The sequence below is a fragment of the Crotalus tigris genome, unplaced genomic scaffold (genome assembly GCF_016545835.1).
Source record: "Crotalus tigris isolate CLP2741 ecotype Arizona unplaced genomic scaffold, ASM1654583v1 scf7180000017666.379230911805:20528666, whole genome shotgun sequence".
Taxonomy (NCBI): Eukaryota; Metazoa; Chordata; class Lepidosauria; order Squamata; family Viperidae; genus Crotalus; species Crotalus tigris.
Genome location: NW_024096552.1, coordinates 15,962,498 through 15,986,152, shown reverse-complemented (window position 1 = coordinate 15,986,152; position 23,655 = coordinate 15,962,498). Strand labels below are relative to the sequence as shown.

The 23,655-nt window shown below is 37.2% G+C and overlaps 1 protein-coding gene across 7 annotated transcripts in view; it reads right to left on the bottom strand.

Annotated features, from left to right (window-relative positions):
• DPY19L1 (dpy-19 like C-mannosyltransferase 1) overlaps nt 1–23,655 on the bottom strand; it is an 81,965-nt gene that overhangs the window by 35,597 nt on the left and 22,713 nt on the right. For 4 of the 7 annotated variants that reach the window (XM_039336796.1, XM_039336798.1, XM_039336797.1 and 1 more), the window contains 4 exons: nt 21,019–21,112; nt 11,587–11,644; nt 6,903–6,994; nt 5,947–6,046 (listed from right to left, as the gene is read on the bottom strand). In XM_039336796.1, coding sequence (XP_039192730.1) covers nt 5,947–6,046; nt 6,903–6,994; nt 11,587–11,644; nt 21,019–21,112 — 344 coding nt within the window. The remainder of the gene's footprint in view (nt 1–5,946; nt 6,047–6,902; nt 6,995–11,586; nt 11,645–21,018; nt 21,113–23,655) is intronic. The other 3 variants (XM_039336800.1, XM_039336801.1, XM_039336802.1) reach the window with 2 other exon arrangements.

Here is a 23,655-nt window from a genome sequence, read left to right as displayed (position 1 = left end):
ATTAAAAGATGCAAATACTGCAATAGCAAGTATAAGCACCAATTCACTGCAAGAAACAAACCAACTAATGTACAGCACAGCTGCAGTTATAACAGAATACCTGGGATGCAAAATCAACAAAAAAGAAAAACAAACAAACAGTGCACCACAAAAATGGAAGGTTAGACTAGAAAATAAGATCAGCAAGTTAAGATCACATGCAAGCAAGCTAGAACAGATGAAAGAAAAGAAGCTGAAGAACAAGAAGACCAAAGAATACCTAATCAAGAAATACCACTTAGAAACAAGGAAGATCAAGGAAGCACTGGAAATAATAAAGCAACAAATAACAGCTATAGCCAGGAAAATCAGTAGATATGAAGCTCGAATTGCAAACTATAGGCAGAACCTCCAATTTCAATCCAATCATAAACGTTTCTACCAATCCATCAATGGAGAAACTGCAAGGAATCAGTCAGTACCTGACAAGGAAGAAACAGTGCAGTTCTGGAAGCAGATATGGGATAACCCAAAGAAATACAACAAGGATGCGGCTTGGTTAAAAGAGGTGGATGCAAATAAAACAGAAGTTGAAATGAAAGAACTAGTAATAACAACAAAAATGATAGAAAAAAGAGCAAAGAAAATCAAAAATTGGTCAGCACCAGGTGAAGATGAACTACATCATTATTAATAAATATTATTATTATCGATCATCGCACAGTCAGCCAGATGTTCAGATTGGATTTGGCATTTTGTCTACCTATCGAGTCCTTACCCAGGACCTGGGATAGGCAGATGTGGATGTTTGATGGTATTACAGATATCGTCGCAGGATGGAAGCAATTCCTAATAAGGCCGCCTTTTGCAATTGACTAATAGCGAATTTGTCAATGCCAATGGTGTTCAAGTGGTGCTCCAGCTGTTTTGGGGTTGCACCAAGGAGCCTATGACTATTGGTACTGCCCTTGCTTGCTTTTGCACAGTCTTTCTATTTCTATTTGTAGGTCTTTGTATTTTGTTATCTTCTCCAGTTCTTTCTCTTCTATTCTGCTGTCTCCAGGCACTGCCACGTCCACTATCCAGACTTTTTTGTCTTTCTTATCGACAATTGTTAAGTCTGGGGTGTTATGTTGCAGGTGCTTGTCTGTTTGAATTCTGAAGTCCCAGAGCAGTTTAAGTTTATCATTTTCTATGACTTTCTCTATTTTATGATCCCACCAGTTTTTGCTTACAGGCACATGATATTTTTTGCAGATCTTCCAATGCACCATTGTTGCTACTTTGTCATGTCGCTGCTTGTAATCAGTCTGTGCAATCTTCTTGCAACAGCTTACCAAGTGGTCCACTGTTTCTTCAGCTTCTTTGCATAGTCGGCACTTACTGTCTGTTGCTGTCTTCTCAATTTTGACTTTGTATGCATTTTTCCTTAAGGCTTGGTCTTGTGCAGCCAGAATTAGTCCCTCGGTCTCTTTCTTCAATTTTCCTGCTCTTAGCCATTGCCAGGTTTTATTATTATCTGCTTTCCCAGCTATTTTTTTCATGTATTGGCCATGTAGTGCTTTGTCTTCCCATGCCTCTATTCTGTTCTTCATTTGGTCTTTCTTGTAGGCCAGTTTTGGTCTCTCCAGTAGTCAGTAAGCCTTCCTGATATATTAATTTCAGTGCATCTTCATCATTGTTCTTCAGATATTCTTCCAAAGCCATTTTTTCTTCTTCAACCATCTGATGTACTTGTAGCATTCCACGCCCACCTATTTGCCTTGGTAGATAAAGTCTATCAATGTCACTGCGTGGATGAAGGTCATGATTCATTGTCATTATTTTTCTGGTCTGCCTATCCATTGCTTTTAGTTCTGCTTGAGTCCAGTCCACTATTCCAGCTGTGTACCTAATGACTGGGATTGCCCAGGTGTTGATTGCCTTTATGGTATTTCCTCCATTGAGTTTGGATTTTAAGATCTTCTTCACTCTCTTGATGTATTCACCTCTAATCTTTTCTTGACTTCAGTGTGCTTGATGTTGTCAGCTTGAAGGATACCCAAGTATTTGTAGTACTCTTCCTCATCCAGACTCTTAATGTTATTTTCGTGGGGCATCTTGATTCCTTCAGTTTTCACTATTTTTCCTTGTTTGATAGTAAGCGTGGCACATTTGTCCAAGCCAAACTCCATTACAATATCTTGGCTATATATACGGACAGTGTTGAGCAGCGATTCTATTTCAGATGATGTTTTTTCCATACAGCTTCAGATCATCCATATAAAGGAGGTGGGATAGTCTGGCAGATGTTTTTGATGTTTGATAGCCATGTCCTGAGTTATTCAGTAGTGTTGACAGAGGAAACAGTGCAATAACAAATAGTAATGGTGATAATGAATCTCCTTGAAATATTCCTCTCTTGATATTAACCTCTCCCAGCCTCTCACCATGATCTGCAACTGTGTCTTCCATTGTGCCATCGATCTTTGCACAAATTTTCTGATGTTTCTACTTATTCCTGTTATTTCTAGGCACTTTATTATCCAATCATATGGCAGAGAGTCAAATGCCTTTTTGTAGTCAATCCATGCCACATTCAGGTTGGTCTTCCTTCTCTTGCAGTTTTCCAAGATCATTTTGTCTATTAGGAGTTGATCTTTTGTTCCTCTGCTATTGGGGCGGTTTCCTTTCTGCTCAGGTAGAAAGAGATTGTTTTCAACTAGATGCTGTTGTACTGCATCAGCTACCACACCAGTTAGTAATTTGAAAGTTGTTGGTAAGCAGGTAATTATTATTATTATTATTATTTGCCAGTAAGCAAAAACTTAGAGAAATAGAGAAAGTCATAGAAAATGATAAAATTAAACTGCTCTGGGATTTCAGAATTCAAACAGACAAGCACCTGCAACATAACACCCCAGACTTAACAATTGTTGATAAGAAAGACAAAAAAGTCTGGATAGTGGACGTGGCAGTGCCTGGAGATAGCAGAATAGAAGAGAAAGAACTGGAGAAGATAACAAAATACAAAGACCTACAAAAAGAAATAGAAAGACTGTGGCAAAAGCAAGCAAGGGTAGTACCAATAGTCATAGGCTCCTTGGGTGCAATCCCAAAACAACTGGAGCACCACTTGAACACCATTGGCATTGACAAATTCGCTATTAGTCAATTGCAAAAGGCGGCCTTACTCGGAACTGCTTCCATCCTGCGACGATATCTGTAATACCATCAAACATCCACATTTGCCTATCCCAGGTCCTGGGTAAGGACTCGATAGGTAGACAAAATGCCAAATCCAGTCTGAACATCTGGCTGACTGTGCGATGATCAATAATAATAATAATAATAATAATAATAATAATAATAATAATAATGTTGAAAGGGACCTTGGAGGTCATCTAGTCCAACCCCCTGCTCAGGCAGGAAACCCTATACCATTTTGGACAAATGGCTATCCAGTTTCTTCTTAAAAACTTCCAGTGTTGGCGCATTCACCGCTTCTGGAGGCAGGTTGTTCCACTGGTTAATTGTTCTAACTGTCAGGAAGTTTCTCCTTAGTTCTATGTTGCTTCTCTCTTTGGTTAGTTTCCACCCGTTGCTTCTTGTCCTGCCTTCAGGTGCTTTGGAAAATAGCTTGACTCCCTCTTCTTTGTGGCAGCCCCTGAGATATTGGAACACTGCTATCATGTCCCCCCTCGTCCTTCTCTTCTTTAAACTAGACATACCCAATTCCAGCAACCGTTCCTTGTATGTTTTAGCCTCCAGTCCCCTAATCATCTTTGTTGCTCTTCTCTGTACTCTTCCTAGAGTCTCAACATCTTTTTTTACATCGTGGTGACCAAAATTTATAACTAGAGTATAACCACTACAATTTAATTGTCTAATTCCATAATTTACAATACAGTGTCAAATTTCTTAAATTTTCTAACAAGTGTACTCCTATTCCCAGAATTCCTAGCATATGTTGGGAAATTTTAGGATCTGAAATGTCTGCTTCAGAGCAATATTTATAGACCTATATTCCATGTTAGATAACTCATAGTTTCATTCTGTATATTTGTCTGTCATTAGGACATGATTATTGACATTTCATCAAGCAAAGCAGAAAACTCTGAAATGTTTGGCTTTTTGCTCCATACTCTCTATAAATTTTCGAAAAGTAGTGAAATGGAAGACCATTTCTACAGAACAACAAGAAATGTATTCTTTTCCTAGATGATGTGAAGACCATTGTATCTATATTATGGGAGCAAGACCTCCTAACTACTAAAGATATTTAAAGAAGAGATATATCATCTGCATCCAAGATAATCATAATGATTCTATTAGGTGACAAGAGTGGGTACATTCTGGCCTTGACAGGGTTTGCCCCCATACATTTAAAAAGAAGTTGAAAAAAATGGGGGGCAATACATACACTTCAATTCATTCTATGTGGTTATAGCTACAATACTGGAAGAATGAAAACAAGGGATTCTAAAACTATATCAAAATTATTAAATTTATTCTTACACTACTTCATGATAGTAGACATTTTTAATAATATATTTCCATAGATCAGTGGTTCTCAACCTTTTTAATGCCGCGACCCCCAACCGGTTGTAAGTCGAGGACTACTCAACCGGTCATAAGTCGAGGACTACTCAACTGGTGCAGCACCGTTTGCAGAATGGGACTTTTGGCGGGCTCAGCAGGGCAGTGACAGCCTGGACAATTCCTATTGGCTTTTGAAAGCCAATAGAATTAGACTATTCAAGAGAGTCTATTCTATTGGCTTTCAAAAGCCAATAGAATAAAAGGGAGTAGCACAGCTAAGGAAAAGGGGAAAAAATGGCGGACTGCGTTGTTTGGCGATCCCCGTGAAATGGTCGTTCGACCCCAAACGGGGTCCTGACCCACAGGTTGAGAACTACTGCCATAGATTGAAGTATACCATTTATTCCACCTTGTTCCACTACTAAGATATTGTTTTGCATCAAGCAGTCAGCAGTTTTAGACTTAGCTTCACAGAGACTTTGTTTAAATGAGCAAAAGTTAGTATTTTGTTTTTGGGAGTCACCAGACTGGGAACGCTAATGATTTTAAACCAAACAGGTAGTATTTGAATTATGCAATTGATTTGTATGTTAGTCTGCAAAACTCAATCTTTCACAGCAGCTTCCCTATTTTTAATAGAGATAAAAATTTGCTGTTCTCAGATAAAATCACAAAATCCCATTTCTGTGTATCTTGGGGACATAGTAATACAATTGATGCCACCAAAATGGGCTTGAAAATGCTCAGGTCATGCTTTGAATGAGATGTATCGTGAAAAATCTGTTGATCCAGAAGGAATTCTTAGGAAAGGCAGATGAGACAAAGCACTAAATTACTGAGGACTATTTATCTGTGGTAATCTGGTCAAATTTTTCCAATTTGTCATTTATAAAGTTTTTTCTTTTCAGAAGGAGTCTATGTAATTTTTTTCTTTCAATAACAATTCTACATGAATAAGAATAGGGTAACCTTGTAGGTTTCTGATAATTTCAACCTGGCTATGGCTCATTTGTGGTCAAATCAGAAATTATTATTGTTCTTAGGTGTTCAACGTATAATTGTATTCTACTCTTCTTTCATCAATTATTTGAGACGACAAACATGCATAAAAGTAAAGGTGGTGCTCATCTCTGTTTCTTAATCTAGAGAGTCAGCATTGTCTGAAGACATTTCCATGGTCATGTAGCCAACATGACTATATGCCAAGGTGCATGGAATGCTGTTACCTTACCACCAAAGTGGTACACATTTGCAGGCTTTTGATCTGCTAGATGGGCAGGAGCTAGGGTAGATAATGGGAGCTCACCCTGTTATGCAGTACTCAGCTCTGGAACCTGGGCTATCAATTTTCCAGCTGACAAGCTCAGTGACTTTAACTGCTGAACCACTGCACCACTGATAAAGGAATATGTAAAATTCTAACAATGCTTATTGACATTACCTTACCTGTGTTAAAAGAACAAACTGAGCAAACTGCCATGGAAGCATGAAAAGAACATTAGAAACAGATAGTGCAATCAAGCTTCTTCTATTAACATTCTGCGTCCTTGGGGAAAAGAATAAGAGACGGATTAAGATGAACAATAATGGCTCTTTTTACATCTCCAAATAACAATAGTGAATCAATTTCTTTTCAACAGAATTGAACTCTGGTCAAGCTTCAAAATAATGTATAGAAAAATTCATAAAATAGATATCTAATACCATAAAATTAAACAAAAAAAGAACCTTCCATACACAAACCCTTAATTTATGTGTATTATAATTAATAATAATTACATAATAATTGGATAAAAATGCCAAATCCAGTCTAAACATCTGGCTGACTTTGCAACAAACTATATTCATTATAAAAATTTTGGGTCGACACAAATTTGTTTTAAAATCCTGTAACTTTTCAAAATATGTTTCTTTTAATATTAGTTAATTCGTATTAGATTTAGATGTACAAGGATCATCCTAATCATTCCTCATTAAAGAGAAATGATAATAGTTTTTAAGAAAGACATATAGAAAACTTGGTATTTAGCCATATGTAAACTTCCCTCTTCTCCCAGTAAAAAGAATAAGTTTTCTATGGACAAATTGTAAATGAGGTTTCTAGTCTTTCCCAATCTGGCAGCCCTCCAAAATTTTGAATTATGTCTCTCATTCTGTCATCTTTGTTTGAGGATGATGGAAGAATACTATATTGGAGAGACTATAAAAGACAACACATAATAATGAAGGTGCAGCTAAATATGAATTCAGAGCATCTTTCTGCTTTTGTATCAATACCATTACATCTATGTACCATGAATTAAAACAAATTCTTTACATAGCAGTAATACCATTTTATAACTTATGAATACATGCATCAATATCTTGTTTGATATTTAAGAATGGAAAAGAATGGAAATTACCTGAGAATGTATGTTAATAATAGCATCTGAACCACAAGGAAAGGATAAGAAAAGCTTTCACGGAGAGGAGGAGTCCACATCACACGAGTACTCTGGAAATAAGAATGCAGATAATTGGTTATGTATTCTAATATTCTTTTCTTTCATTAATATCTGGAAAATATATTTTTCTGGGTTTTGAACTGTAGTGTTAGAATTTTTTCTTTAAAAAAATAAGCCTCCAAAAATTGTACATAATGTAAGAAAATTTGTCCGTATTATAAGAAAAATCTACTGCAATTTTACTTTACAGGTAAATATTGTAGCTATTTTTCTTCCTGGAATTTTTCTTCTATTTTTCCAATAAACTGAACTAGTCCCTATTCTGAACTGAGAACATGATGTTAAAAGAAAAATAAGATTAACTATAGCTAATAAAGGCCATGGCAATTAACATTATAAGTGTACTGATATTAAACAGATCAGATTTGAAATACAACAATAGTATAAATTAGAATCCCAGATTCAGTGCTGTACATAATTTGATGTAAGTAATCAGATTTGCAGATTTCTTTACCAGTAAATGGCATTTTAAAAGTTTTTCAGTTATATTCCTAATTATGTAGCCAATTTAATCTACTGACATTTACCAAACAAATATTTCTACAAATATTACCAACTAGTGTTGAGTAGATTCAGGAATAATGTGAAATATTGGCATGACCAATAAGCAACATACTAAATAAAAATATAAATCTATTTTAATTAGTGATAGCTCCTTTTAAGCTTCACTGGCTAATGATAATGGAAGAATCAGATATGAATTTTGGGAATAATTCAGCAAAATTCTTTTGAGGAAAATATTCTTTTATGTGACAAAATTGGAAGGGGAAAAACAAGAGAATAAAAGTGACTGGGCCACTCAAGCATGCTTTGGCTTATTCAAAGCATGAGTAAGATTGGTGTCAATCCTGCGAGTATCTGTTTTGGAAAACCTGTTTGTTTCAAATAACTGATATATGCAAAAGTCACTCATGAATACTTCTGGGAAAAGAATGCATGCAAATCTAAAACAATAATTTAATAGATTGTTTAAAATGAAAAGAAAGAAAATTAGTAAAAGATTTAAAGATGAAAAGTGTCTTGAATATGGGCAGAATATTGTTAAAATGTCAATAGTTAATCTTTAGGAAAGAATATAGTAATCCTCTACTTATGATCACAACTGATCCCAAAATTTTTGTTGCTAAGCAAGACAGTTGTTGTGAGTTTTGCCCCATTTTACTTTCTTGCCATAGGTGTTAAGTGAATCACTGCAGGTGTTAAATTAGGAACATGGTTGTTAGATGAATCAGGCTTCCCATTGACTTTGCTTGTCAGTGTCCCATAAATGTAATCACACTGCATAAATACATGCCAGTTGCCAAGCATCCAAATTTTGATCACATGACCATGGGGATGCCACAAAGGTCATTAATGTGAAAAACAATCATAAATTACTTTTTTCAGTACCGCTGTTACTCCGAACAATCATTAAATGGATGGTTATAAGTCGAGGACTATTTGTAGATATGAAAGAAAAGGAAAGAAGCGAAAAAAACTAGAGTGTAAGTAGAACTCATGTTTTTCCAGACAAGCTAGAATAGAATAAACAAGCAAACAATGGTACAAAAAAAACTTTTCATGAATTTTAGAAAAACTTAAGAGGTTATCATGAAAGTATCTCAACAACTAATCTATATGTATGTGTATGTGAATGACTATATGTTATCTTATCTATCCATCCATCCATCCATCCATCCATCCATCCATCCATCCATCCAAGTAAGAGTTCTATTTGCACGACAATCAATATTCAGATTCTTGGTTCTCCGCAGCCTATCTAGTCTACATAAATTTAGGATTAGAAACATATATTTTTTTTGTGAGGGGTGAGGGATAATTCTTTTTCCTTGTTTTGATAAAAGGCCAAATCTAGCATTAGGCTATCTACTTTTGAACATGAGAGAATTAGCTTCAGCAACTTGCAGGAAGAAAAACTATATATATTATGCCAGAAATGTTAGAAAATGGTTAACTCTCATAACATAATTAATGGAAATATGATGGCAAGGGAAGCTGTTCTTACAGAGTAAGAAATTATGTTACTGAATATCTCCAAAATCTATATAATTACGCTAAATATATTTATGAAAAAAGATGCTTGGTAGAATGATGAAGTGAATGAGGCTGTAGAAGAAAAAAGTGTAAACAATGGGATTATTGCTACAAAAATAGGCTGATGAAAATGAGAATAGAGAAAGAAGAAATAATTTAAAACAAAGTAGTTAGAGGCACAGAAAATGTAGAGTCATCTTGTTGAAAATAAAATATTTTAGAAATTAGTGAAAAGGTCTAAATCAGGGGTGTCAAACTCGCAACATTATGTGACATGTTGCGACGTATTGCGACCTTTTCATTGCTGGCAATGGGGTGGGTGCGTTTGAAACCCCTGGTCTAAATAAAGAGCCATGAGAAAGAATGGAATTAAAGATAAGAGTGATGAAATACAGGTAGTCCATGCTGAATGACTGGTCACTTAGTGACTGTTAAAGGTTATAACAGCCCCCGCCAAAAAAACGCTATTTAAAATTTACAACTCCATTTCAAAGTTATGACACTGCAGCATCCCCATGGTCAATTGTAAGGATGCTGCAGCGGCTCCACCTCTCTCTCATCCATTCCACTCTGCCAGATTGCCGCAGGCCTTGGGCCTACTCCTGATGCACTCATCATCTACTACACACTTACCCTGTGAAGAATTCCAGAGCTTACGTTGCAGAAGAATAGGATACGATAGGATAACTTTATTGTCACTTTGAATGTACACTAATTGGCTGAACCATATGGCTCCTCCTTGAAGTAGCCATCAATTTCAGCTTGCACACAATGCCTTGTGCTCACAATGAAGTAGTGGCTATTTCAGGGAGGCAGTCATAAAGTTCAGAGATTAACCACTTCATTTTGCTTCCCTAATGCAGTTTGGATAGTGCTACAAAAAACTCCAGAGTTTTCTGTAGCACAACGCAAACCACAATAGGGAAGTGGTTTTCCCTGGGTCATGTAGTGCTTCCTAAAACTGGCTGCCATTTTCAGCATGCCCATAATTCCATATAATTCTACTAAAATAGTGTCCACAAGGCTGCAGAACTCCTACTCAAGGAGCAGATGGCAGTTATGGCCAGGAAAGTCTCTGAGCAACTATGGGTTATGACTGTGGGTAATAAATCTGTTTGGGTTTTTGAAAGATATTAAGAATGATAAATTCATGATTTAAAAACTGGATACTAAAGGGGATTAAAGATTTTAGATAGAGGAAAACAGAAAGATTATAAAATGCAAAATGTAATAATGAAAATACTGAACAAGACTTCGAAGAAAGGTGTAAAAATTAGTAGCTACAATATCAATAATGATGTCTAGTTCTATGGATACAGTATATTAAATCAAAAAGATGTTACTGAAGAAATAACAAGTATACAACAAATTTTATCTTACAGGATAGAGATGCTGTTGTAAAAGGATTAACAAGAGCAAGGCTAAGAGAATGATTTAAAAAAGGATGTTTCACTGGATCAATAAAAGCAACTGACTGATTTTTTAAAACTTAGAAAGAATATGCAGACGATAAACCAAAAGAATGATTTTGACAATATTTTTATTAGATTTACAAAAGCAGCTTGTTAAAGACTTAAAGAGCTCTGTGTGATGGAACAAAGAAGAAATAAAGAAAATCAAATCCATATTGAATGAACTAAAGCTTAAGATTGTTAGAAGTAAAAACAAAGAATGTAAAGTTTGTTTGATCAAGGTTAAAACAAGTTACAGTGGTACCTTGGTAATCAACTGTTTTGAAACACACTGAATTTGGTATTTAATGCATTTTGATGAGAAAACTTTGCCCAATACTCGTTGTTTGGTGCTTGATACACAAACTAGAACTTCTCAGTGTCTGGGGTTTTTTTTCTCATTAGTCTGGGTAAAGTGGGCTAAATGCAAAATAGACTAACCAATTATCAGAACGATATTGAGATTTTTTGATTATACAAGAAATGAATGAAACTCAAACTGCAAAACAAAAACAAATAACAGCTGACTCTTCACTTAGCCAGCATTTGAAGTTAAAACCTACCTGAAAAAGGGTACATGATCTGGATCCATAGTTATGATAGTCACAACCCAAGCCTATGGTCAGCATCATTTGCAGCATTCTGTGGTTATGTGACCTCATTTAATGACAGTTTTGTCAAAACCCCTGTTATTTCCAGTTTTCATCAAAATTGCACCCAGAGCAAACTAATTTCCAAATAAATATGAATAGAATTATTTTACAGATAAGAAGCATAGCACGCAGAGCTCTGCAGGGCTTCAGATTTTATTTGTCTTTTAGGAAATGCAAGAACATGATTGTGTGATTTAAAGCACACTGTTTAAAGCAGCAAAATGTACATATGATTTAGAGTTCCAGCCAAACGCTACATTGGTGTTCTGCATACTCCAAAGCATCTTTCTGGAATAGATTCAAATTCGTTTGATCAAATCAGAAAATATGAATATCTTAATTTATTTCCAACACTACATCCTTCAAAAGTTAATTTAACTATAAAGTATTTACATTTTAAATGTTAATTCAATTTTTAAAGTAACTAGTAATTTGCAGACGTACCTCCCCATGGTTGAAAAAGTAGCATGCCACTGTAAGTAACCCTCCAAACCTGTTCCCACTGTGAAAGAAGAGAAGGGGGGGGGGAATGTAATAATTTTTTTTTTCAGACAAGTTTCAGTGACAAAATAAAAATACTTTCATTTTGTGAATAGTAATATGCTTTAAAATGTCAAATAGGTAAACAAATTAAGCAGTGTCGTGACCCCCCTCACAATGTTTTTAAGAGCTGGACGTGGAGCAACCAGCTAAAACTAAATCTAAGCAAGAAAGAATAGCTCTGAGTTTGTGATTCCTTGATTCATAGTGAATTGCCACCTTTGGTTTTGGATGGGGTGACACTATCTCAAAGAGATCCAGTGCATAATCTGGGGATTCTCCTGGATTCACAGCTCCTGCTCAAGGACCAAGTGGCAGTTATGGTCAGGAGAGCCCCTGTGCAACTGTGAGTTGTTTGCCAGTTATGCCCTTTCCTGGACCAACAATCCCTGCTTGGTCTTTCACGCCCTAGTCATCTCCTGTCTTGACTATTTCAACACACTGCCTACATAGGGCTGCCCTTGAAAAGCATCTGTAAACTCCTATTGATTTGAAATGCAGCAGTCAAATGATTTTATGCAGACCCAGGTATGCACCTCTCCTGCGGGAGCTGCATTGGCTACTGATTTGCTTCCAGTGCAATTCAAGGTTCTGGTTGTCAGTTACAGCCACCCGATGTACTAGATGAGGAGGCATGGAATGTTGTGATTCCTGTCTCCTAAAGAGGTACATCTGGCAGGACCCAGAAGGAGGGCCTTTTCTGTGGTGACTCTCTATCTTTGGAACATTATCCCTGCAGAGATTAGACTGGCTCTCACTCTAGCACTTTTTCGCAAGTCCCTGGTTCTGCCAACCAACTCGGGAAACCCAGAGCGGGATGAAGCCCATCAAGTGGCTCATTTGATTGCCTGCTATCACCAGTGGGGTAGGGGGTTATTGTTTTTATTCTTTTTATATTGGGTTTTTATTGTTTGTAAGTTGCCCAGAGTGACTGAAAGTTAGTGGGCAGCCATATAAACAGTGGTGGGATTCAGATGGTTCACATCAATTCAGCAGAACCAATACCTAATTTTTTGTTGAGTTCAGCAAAGAAGTTATGATAAATTTGTGTTTTCTAGAATATGTCTGATTTTTGTTACACTTCCTTCCTGGCTGGGGGGGGGAACCTCCCCAAAAGTTCAAGAGAGGAGCGATGGAAACCAAATGGAGATGCAGTGCCTTTGATCACATCGCCTGTTCGCCTCTTCTCTTTCACTCCCCTCCAGAACCAGATTGCTATGCTATGGAGGATGGGCCTTACCCAGTCCCCCTCCACCGTTTTGGAGCCAGGAGAGAGCGACGCCGAAAGGCTCTGCCACTGCTACACAACAGCTGTGTCTGCCACTGGAGGGGCTTTCTTCGGTCCCCGCCTCCTTCTCCTCCACCAACTCTCCCATAGCTTGGCCGTGACCGGGGGGGGGGGCACAAGTCTCTCCTGCCACTTCCCTCTGCCAGTCCTGGTAACCCTCCACCAGCCCTCCATCATCACCACCACTTTCTTGTCACCCTGCATCAGCTCACATCTCCCTTTTCTGTTCTGGAAATGGCAGCCCCATTTTCTACCACTTTCCTCCCGGGAGAAGGGAAGAAAGGAAGGATGCTTTGTATGGAAGGATGCTACGGTAAGCTCCAGGAAAACTATCCCAGCTGGAGGTGGGCAAGGAAGGCCAGGCTCCCCTTCCCTGATGGTTGTACAAAGTCATTGAGGAGCGGATTCTCAAGGGCTTTGCACAACCATTGGGGAAAGGGAGTCTGGCCTTTACCAGCTAGAGCTGCATGGAGGAAGGAAGGAAGGAAGGAAGGAAGGAAGGAAGGAAGGAAGGAAGGAAGGAAGGAAGGAAGGAAGGAAGGAAGGAGCCTTAAGGATACCCGGGAGGCAAAGGAAGTTACCATAAGACGTCTTTCTCACTTTCTCCCTTTCCTGGCTGGGCTGGAGGCAGCCCACACAGGGTGCTGCTTTGTGCAAGCAGATGCGACCCTGGCAACTAAGCTCCTCAGGGTCACTTGAAAAGTTTTGTTCCTGAGTACTGATGGTGGGTGAAACTGACCATGCTGCAGCAGCTTTCCACCTCTGCCTCTTCCTTGGGCAGCTTACTCTGCCCCCCACCTTTACTTTTAGCATTCAGGGAAGCCCATGCCTTTACCTTTTCTTAAGTTGCTTTTCAGGCAGAGAACTGGTTGTTAAATTATTTGAATTCCACCACTGCATATAAATCCAATGAACAAACAAGTATTCAGAATATGCACGGATTCTAATCAGATTATGAGGTAGAAAAGATGTTCCAGGAAAGACAGATTCTGGTTTCAGTACCTGCTAGTACCTTCTTTAAGAAGATGCATTTTCTCCTGGATTCAAAAGTAGTCTTGTGCTCCCAGGGAAAAAACATGTTTGAGTTATGGAGGTACCCGATGGATTTGATATACCCTGTTATTGCCTCCTAATTCAAACATGTATTTCCCAGGCTACCATGTGAACTCATGAAAAGATGCAGTTTATTACAGGTAGAAGAAATATTCAAACAACTGAAAATTCTATAGCTTGTAAATTATAGTCCGCAACTCACAATCACAATTAAGACCAGAATTTCCAGACCTAATTTTATAGTGGCTGTTAGGCAAATCATGCAGTACCACTTGCATGTCTCCCTGGCCTCTCACACACCGTGCCAGGCAGTTGCCACCCCAAGCACTGCTGTACTTGCATCTTATCTTCCTGGTCCTCTACACACCCCTCTACTACTTAGTAGCTGCAGTCATTTATATGTCTGCCAGCCTGCTTCCAAGTCACCTAAAACATACAAATTCCTACTGACTTCCCCATCGATTTTGGTTGTTGGAAGCCAGCAGGACATTGTGAGTCTTTGCTTAACAACTTTTGAACCTCATTTAACAATGTAAATGGTGACTACAGAAATTGCTGTTGCTAAGTGAGGTTGTCACATAACATTCCAGTTTACAATTTCATCACTTAATGATAGATATTTTAGTCCCAATTATAATCATTAACTAAGGTCTAACTGTACCTTTACATGTCAATAAAACAGGAATATTCTGCAAAGCATACCACAGTATTATTATCTGCTTATAAAACTTTAATGACTTTACAAATCTGGAACACTAATTTATAAAATGGAACTAAGAGAAATGAAGGGAAGTTTCCATCTCTGTACAGTATGCACAATATTTCTGTAGAATACATTTATTTCTACATATTGCACTAACTGAACTTATTTTTAATGCATGATTTAAAGAATTACATCTTTATTTAAAGCAGTGGTTCTCAACCTTTCTAATGCCGCGATCCCATAATACAGTTCCCCATGTTGTGGTGACCCCCCAGCCACTTATATATCACCGGGTGCCAGGGGCCTGGCCAAAGAAAAGGGGGAAAAAGTGGCGGACAGCCTTGTTTGGCGACCCCTGTGAAATGGTCGTTCGACCCCAAATGGGGTCCCGACCCACAGGTTGAGAACCACTGATTTAAAGACTGAATTATTTTTTCTCATGTATATAATGGTGAGACCTGAGATCACATGCTGAATCTGAATCCAGGAAGATTCAAGATTATAAAAAAGAAAAACTTTTTGCACAGTTTACAATTTGTTGCAAGCAAGTGTTGGCTACTATATGAGAGAGAATACTAGAGAACATGGACTTATAACTTATTCAGCAAGGCTTTCTTATATTATTAAACTAAACTGAAAATAGAACTATCATTCTTCATTTCTTATTTTTTCATGCACTCACACAATGTGTACTGATATCATTCTGCATTTTGAAGTAGTACCTGTTGCCTCATATACAATAGCATCTAAAAGCTGCAAGAGATCTGATATGATCACTTCTGAGAGGATAGAAGTAAATGATGGCAGTTCCCAATAGTACAGATCTATCTGTTTTTCTGTCTATCATATTTCTACATTATCCATCACACTTGTATGACTCTGGGCAGTTTACAGATAAAATCTTATAAAATCATAGTTAAAAATTTAACAAAATTAAAACAATTAAAAAGAAAAATTGCAAAGTTAAAAGGCAGAGGGAATACTTTCAACCCACCAGCCATCCCAAGAGTTGGAAGAGCCAAGTCTTGATGTTCTTCCAAAAAACTGGGACAATAACCTGGCTTGTATAGAGTGGGAGCAGAGTTAAAAGAGCAATCAGTTTAAAATATCTACATTCAGTTTAAAATATCTACATAGTCACAAGCTGACTAAGTCCAACTTCTCTTGAATTCTGTTGATCCTTATTTAACTTTTAGCAGGTGCTAACCACTAGTTGAGAATATGCCTGTGCAAAGACATGAGTAGCACTACATCAGTTTAATTAGACCTTCATGTGTGGACCTGATCTTTCGTACCTGAGTTTGTTTCTAAGGGCAAAATGTTCCATAGAGAAGGCTCTCTTCCTAGACTCTATCAGTCATAATTCTTTAACTAATGTGGTCTGTAACACACTCTCCCTGTCTGACAGGTGGGACAGATCAATAAACAGGACCAGACAACTTCTCAGATAGCCTGATCCCATGCCATAAAAGGCTTTAAAGGAGATAACCAACACTTTAAATTGCATCCACAATTTACATAGCAGATATGTTATATATGTAACCCTAGAGCCAAAGCTGCTTTGCACCAGCTGAAGTTCTGGAAAATCTTCAAGACTAGCCTCATGTAGTATGCACTGCAGTAGTCAATATGAGAGATGACCAGGGCACAAAAGACGGAATTTATCCAAGAAAGAATATAATTGGCGTACAACATGAAGCTGAGCAAAGACTCTGCTAGCCCACGACTGCCAGCTGCTCCTTCAGCAGGAATCCTGAATCCAAGAAGATATTCAGATTAAATACCAAATCCATTTGAAGCAGTGCAACCCCATCAAGAACCAAAGATAGTAGATCTCCCAATACAGTAAAGACCCTCATCCACAAGTCACTTCATGTTACCAAGGTTCCATTGAAGTATGTTGTTCCCTATCTAGACACCCACGTCTTTAAATATGTACAGACAGTCCTTGACTTATGATTGTTTAGTTGTTTAGACTTACGACCACAATTGAGCCCAACATTTAAGTGAAACATTTGTTAAGTGAGTTTTTTGCCATTTTATGACTTTTCTTGCCACAGTTAAGTGAATCATTGAAATTGTTAAGTTAATAACATGGTAGTTGTGAATCTGGCTTCCCCATTGATTTTGCTTGCCAGAAGGTCATGGAAGGGGATCACATGACACTGCACTGTCATAAATATGAGTCAGTTGCCAACCATCTGAATTTTGATCACGTGACCTTGGGGATGCTACAATGGTCATAAGTTTGAACAATGGTCATAAATCATTTTTTCAATCCCGTTGTAACTTTGAACAGTCACTAAATGAACCGTTGTTAAGTTAAAGATTACCTGTATTTACACACCTGATTCAAACTTCCAACAGTCACTCTCCTGCATGTGATTGTCAATAAATTATCAATGAATTACCAAGCCCTTTGCAACCACATAATTGTTATTTGGAATCTTCCCTAATGGGGAAGTCAACAGAGATGCTAGCGGGGAATATCACAGTCACTGCCACAGGATTCCCTATGGTTCCTCATAGCTGGCTGAAAAAGATCCACTGGGACTCATTTTGGGATGGATCTTTTTCAGTAGCCTCTTTGAGAGGAGGAGGGCTGCCTATGAGATTTTCTCTGCAAAATTGCCCTTCTGCTATCATAAACACTGGTTGGAAAAGTCCATAGCAAAAGCCATGATGTATTTTAGCCCAGGGCTGTTGTAGCATGGAACAACTGTAACCAAGCTAAATCCAAATGCCCCATGCTGGGTTAAAATCCCACTTAGCTTTTGCCATGGACTATCCAGCCAGTATCTCTGATAGTGAAGAGCCAGACTCGGCATGCTTGGTCAGAAGCAGGAGTAAGAAAATGCTCAAGATCAGCAGGGAAAGCAGAATGCAAGGTGGCAACGGCAAGTGGGATAGCTGGAATTGGGTTGGGAGGCTGTTGCTTCAAAAGGTGGGTGGCAGCAGGGTGGCCAAAAATCAGATACTGGAGGAAGAAAGGTAGGGGAGGATGAGTTGGAGACAGCCTTCCCTTACTGAGGCTCAAAGCTGGGAGGGACCAAGTCCAGAATGGCTTGGATTCGAGTGGCTACTGACTTAACAATCTGCTATTCTTAATAATCGCAACTAGGAATGCTGAGATTGTGGTCATTAAGCAAATCAGTTACTTGGGCATCTCACAATAAATATCTATGAAGATTCTCAATCATCCAGGTCATAATTCTAAAGAACTGAAGAAGCTTCTTGGATTAGAAGCAAAACATTTTCAAAGAAAAAACAAGTTGCCTTTTGGAAAACACCTTTGGGTTGCTTAATGAATGCTTCATTTAACAGCTGAGAATCTGCACAGATTTGAAATATTTTTACACATATACTTAGAAGATTGTGTTACCATTTACCACCTCCACCCAGAAAAAAAATACTTAGATGTATTTTTCTGCATTAGAGCACAATGAAAAGTGTCATTAAATACATTATAAGAAATAGTATACAGTCGGCATTTAGAATTATGAATCATTTTTAAGAAAAGGATAGATATTTGGATTTTCTTTCTATAGTGTTAAATTTTAGCTTCACTTAGCGCAACCATTTGACCTATAATTCAGAAGCAAAATGAATTTATGACTCTAGAAACCTAAACATTTTTCATTATTGATTCTAATGCTTATCTTTGATAAAAAAACATGTCCTCACGGTAATTTTATCCTGACTACCTCTGTGACTTTAGACATATATAAACTTTAACATAGTATAAATATCAATCTACCGGTTATTTAGCACATTTTAAAACACATAGAAAATACAATTATCTATAAAATATAAGGCATATTCTATTAAATTTTATGCAAATAAAACTAAATATACCCTTAACTTAGAATTGTGAGCCCAGAATTACAGTTGTAAGTTGTTGCGATTGTAAGTTGAGGCACTATGTGACTGGACCTAAATTTTTACATTTTTATAGTGATTGTTAAGCAAACATTATGGTCATTAAGTGAACGCAGTGGTCATTAAATGAATAATTTTTTCCCACTAAGCATTTTTATTGGAAAACAGAAGTAAAACCCAGAAACCTGTAAAACAGTGGCAAAATCAGTCATATGACTTCGGAACATTGCAAATGACCATAAAACTGAACCAGGTGCCGAGCGCCGATAATGAGATAATGTGACTGCAGAAGAGGGACAATCATCATAATTTCAAAAATGGATCATAAGTAGCTTTTTGAGGGAGGATCCGTCATAATTTCAAACAGTCATTAGGTGACCTGTCGCATGTTGAGGACTATCTATATATTACATTACAATTTAATCTAAATTAAAACATTTTACTGTTGTACTTTCAAGCTTTAAACATTATATTTCAACCCAAAATAGATTGCTCAGTTAGAATAGAATAAAATGACAGAGTTAGAAGAGACCCTGGAGATCTTCTAGTCCAACCCCTGCTTAGGCAGTAAACCATATACCATTTCAGACACATAGTTGTCCAACCTTTTCTTAATCTCAGGAAGCCTCATCAGTATAGTGCAAAGCTTCTGAATTCCAGCCCCAATAGAGTGACACAAAACTACAGAGCCCTAGGAAACCTCAGTGATCCCAGTCCCAATTTCAGTTGCATTTGCCCTTGTCACCCTGTGGCTCCGGTTGTCCTATACTCCACCAACCCAACAGTTTTTCACCATCTTCTTGCTCCCACTGTTGATGAAGTATACTCACCCTTTACAAGGCAGCTGCTAAGCATGTGAGGCCCTATTCCCCAGGTCTCACAAGGAAACTGCCTTGCCAACATTGGGAAGAAAGCCTCATTAGTCAGCTTCTGTCTTACAAAGGACCAAGCTGGGTATGCTTGATCAGTAGTGGATGTAAGACAATGAAAATCAGCTAGGGCATCAGAAACAATGGAGGCTAGGGGGTCAAAAGGGCCTAGAAACAGAAATAGTTCGGAGTTGCAGACAAATATGCAGATGGGTCACCAAATGCCTGAGTTCTGATCATGTGACCATGGGGCCACTGCAACCATCCTAACTTTGGGACCAACTCTAAGTCCCTTCGTTAACAACACTGTTAACTCTGATGCTCTAACGTTGTAAGTCAAGGGCTGTATTGCTGTATGTAAAACTGCTTTTATATATTTATTAAATACTAAGCAGTAAAAATGCACTCTGGCGTAAATAAAAACATGTATTTTTAACCTGATTAAAAAAAGGACAGAAATTTGGGTAAAAATCTTAGAGCTTAATTATACTGACATTTAATGAAATAATTATGATGAAAAGAATAGTAATGTGAAAAGTCTGAGTCAAACCAAATAATAAAAAGTAAAAAGCTAGTAAGCAAATATTATTGTATCATGTTAAAAAGTATAAACATTTTGCTCTTTTACTAATTTTTTAGTTACATGGAGAACTATCATTCTACTGTAGAAAGTATCTGCCACTGAATGAAATCTTCCTCTCACTTTCACCTGTATTGTACAACTATATTCTGGGAAGTTGGCAACATTCTGCAGAAAAAAATTGTAATATATGTCACTTATGTGTGATGAGAAAAAACAAAGAGGTCACGCTACATCAGCAGAAATGCATGCCGATCATTGTACAGCCCTAACCTCACAACCACAGTCTCCTATGTAATAGCCAACTTTAACAAGACAAAAGTATGCCTTTATGGGTGGAAGGAGCAAGGACTGTGGGGATAGGCATAAAAGCAAATAACTCTGAAGACAGAAAAATATAGCTGAAGGAAGATATTACAATAAGCATGTCAAGGGCCAGAGTGTAAATTCTACCGCCTAGTTTTCTTATTCATTTTTCTGAATGGCTCTAGATCAGTGTTTCTCAATCTTGACAATTTTAAGGCATGTGGACTTCAACTCCCAGAATTCCACAGCCAGCAATGCTGGCTGTGGAATTCTGGGAGTTGAAGTCCACATACCTTAAAATTGTCAAGGTTGAGAAACACTGATCTAGATCATGTCTCTCACTAACTGGAATTGGTATTATACATTTTCTTCTCATTGTAATCATTGGAAGTAAAAAGACAGATATAAAAAATGTTAAAAACAAGTATTCTGCCTTAGCCTATCAGCTGGAGATTCCTGGATGAATCAATATGTATGTGAAAACATACTTCGTAGCCCCATAATTCTCTGACATCAAACTGTCCCGCACAAATTAAATTGAAGAACTGTGGCATTCTGAAATAATGTAAAGTTTTTACATTTAATGCATATTTAACAAAATGCAGAATAATTATAATTATCCACTTAGCAAACAAATCTTTTTTTTATGTTATCTTACCTTAGATACGTGCCATATAGGAAGAAAATTGACACCATCAATCCATTTAGAAGAAATATCATAGCCACATAAAAAGAAGCAGGATCTCCTAATCCTATCAAATAGCAATTCACATGCAGATAAATACTTTATGTTTTGATTTTTAATTGTTCAATTGTGCAAAAATTCTGCATATATTAATATATTATATAACTAAATTCTGTTTGTGCTTAAGTTTGCATTATTTAACTTATCTATTTAATAAGCTTCAAGGCAACTTCATGAAACAACTTAACAAAGGTGTGAAGTGAAAAATGTGCATTGTTCCATGCACAAAACATGTACAGCTTGTGGACTCCATCAAATCTGAGTGCATTATGATCTCACCACACCAAAATCTTGAGCCTCTTAGTTTTCTAGATTTTAGTCAGATGAGTTGTAGACTGTATTCATTGAGTAGAAGACTATTTTTTGTTGTCTCTTTCTTTCCACTTCTATTTTGTCCCATGTGCCCACCCACTATTGATTATTGCAGTGCCTTCCTTATCCTTCCTTTTGTTTTGGTCATTATGTTTAAATTAAAATGTAGCCTACTCATCCTTTATTACAATTGTGTTAGTGTCTTTCTTCTGCCAATGCATTTTCCCCAGCATTTCTCTTATCTTGGAACAGCTTTCTTATATATGAAAGTATTCAATGTTAATTATACAGGTAATCCTCACCATAACTGAGGCTACAATTTCTGTTACTAAGCAAGACAGTTGTTAAGTGAACTGAGGTGTTGCAATCGTCATAAATAAAAGCTGATTGCCAAATTTCCAAATTTGACCAAATTTGGGAGGGCTGTGACACCTATATGTCACAGGGAGAATTGTAAGTCATTTTTTAAAAATGCCATTGTAACTTCAAACAGTCATTAAATGAATGGCTGTAAGTCAAGGACTATGAGTAATTCTATATAATGATGACAGAAAATAAGGGGAAACAAATGTCTCTCTTTAGAGGAAGATGATGTTCGAAAAGCTTCAATATGACAAATAAGGGAGGAAATGTCACTTCAAGTGGAACATGAGGGATTAACTAATTGATAGGACAGATTCTTCTATAGTAAAATATAAATAAATAAGAAAACATTGAGAACACTGAAAATATATTTGGCTATTTCAGCACCTCATAAAAAACTGTAGAAATTTTGAAGAGATAATTAAGAAAAAAAACCCTATGAACTAGGGCTGGGATAAAAGGAATGTATCATCCTCTAAAAAGTGTCTAGGTGAAGCATGGAGTTTTCAGGAACCTACAGAAAGACTAAATAATCACTTTTCCTTCAGAAAAAAAACTTATCTTTATGGGGATAAGTAAAAGTTTAGCCAGGAAACTGCATTAGATTACAATATTGATTTTGTTTGTGTGTGTGTGTTTTTAATCAACCTTTTCTGATTCTTGTTCTCATTCTGTAAAATCCTAGACTTTTTTCATTTCAGGCTACACCCACAATTTTTTTTCTTTATTAATTTTTTTGTGATCTATACAATAATTTGGAAGCCGACTCAAGTTCATTGTTAGCAGAACAGCACCATCTTGTGGTCTGCCTGGAACATTATAAGTATTTTTGTAAGCTTCTAAAGCAGGGGTCTTCAAACTTGGCCCTTTTATGACTTGTGGACTTCAACTCCCAGAATTCTTCAGCCAGGCACGCTGGCTGAGGAATTCTAGGAGTTGAAGTCCACAAGTCATAAAAGGGCCAAGTTTGAAGATCCCTGTTCTAAAGTAAAAAATAGATGGTACGTGCTTTATTAGAGGATGGGAGATCATGATCACAGTGGTAACTATCACATCATTAACTCAAGGCAGAAAATGTGGTCAAGTTGTGAAGATGCTGACAGTTTTTGGGACAGGAGGTTTGATACCTCCAGCTGTACACCTATGGGTTTCAGCACAATGCTAAACCACTTTCATCTGTAAGGAGGAAGAACATGTTTGAGGATCTGAAATTCTTCATGAATTTAGACTGCACTATTTATAGAAAGGAATAATTGCACCATCCTCCTCCCAGAGCTCCATTTCAAAATGCAGTTATAAGGTAATGTTCAATGATAACAAGCACACATTCAGCTTCTTAAAGGTGGCTTAGGTCATATTAAAATAACTACAGCCTTGTCCATAATATCAGTATTGCATTATCTATTTGATCCCTCTTTCTACCTGAGGCAGGGAATACATTTCCCAGGTACCTAAAATAGTTACTTTTCCCAATAAAAATATTATGCAGCCTATAAACAAAAACAGTTGTGGGTTTATTATTTATTTTTGGTTAATTTATTTTTTGCACTGCCACTTCTTAACATAGTTCTCTATATCTACAGGTACTCATTGACTTATGGCCACAATTGGGATGGAATTTCGGTTACTAAGTAATCTGGCCAGAAAGCAAGTCATGTTTCTGGACAGGATTTAACTACCATTTTTACCATGGTTGTTAAGTAAATCACTATGTCCATTAAGCAAATCACCATGGTTATTAAATGACAAAGTCAATTCCCCAATTCACTTTGCTTGTCAGAAGCCAAGTGGAAAGGTGTAAATCATGATTACGTGATCAGAAGGCACTGCAACAATTGTAAGTACTAGAAAGTTGTCAAGCACCTAAATTGCAAT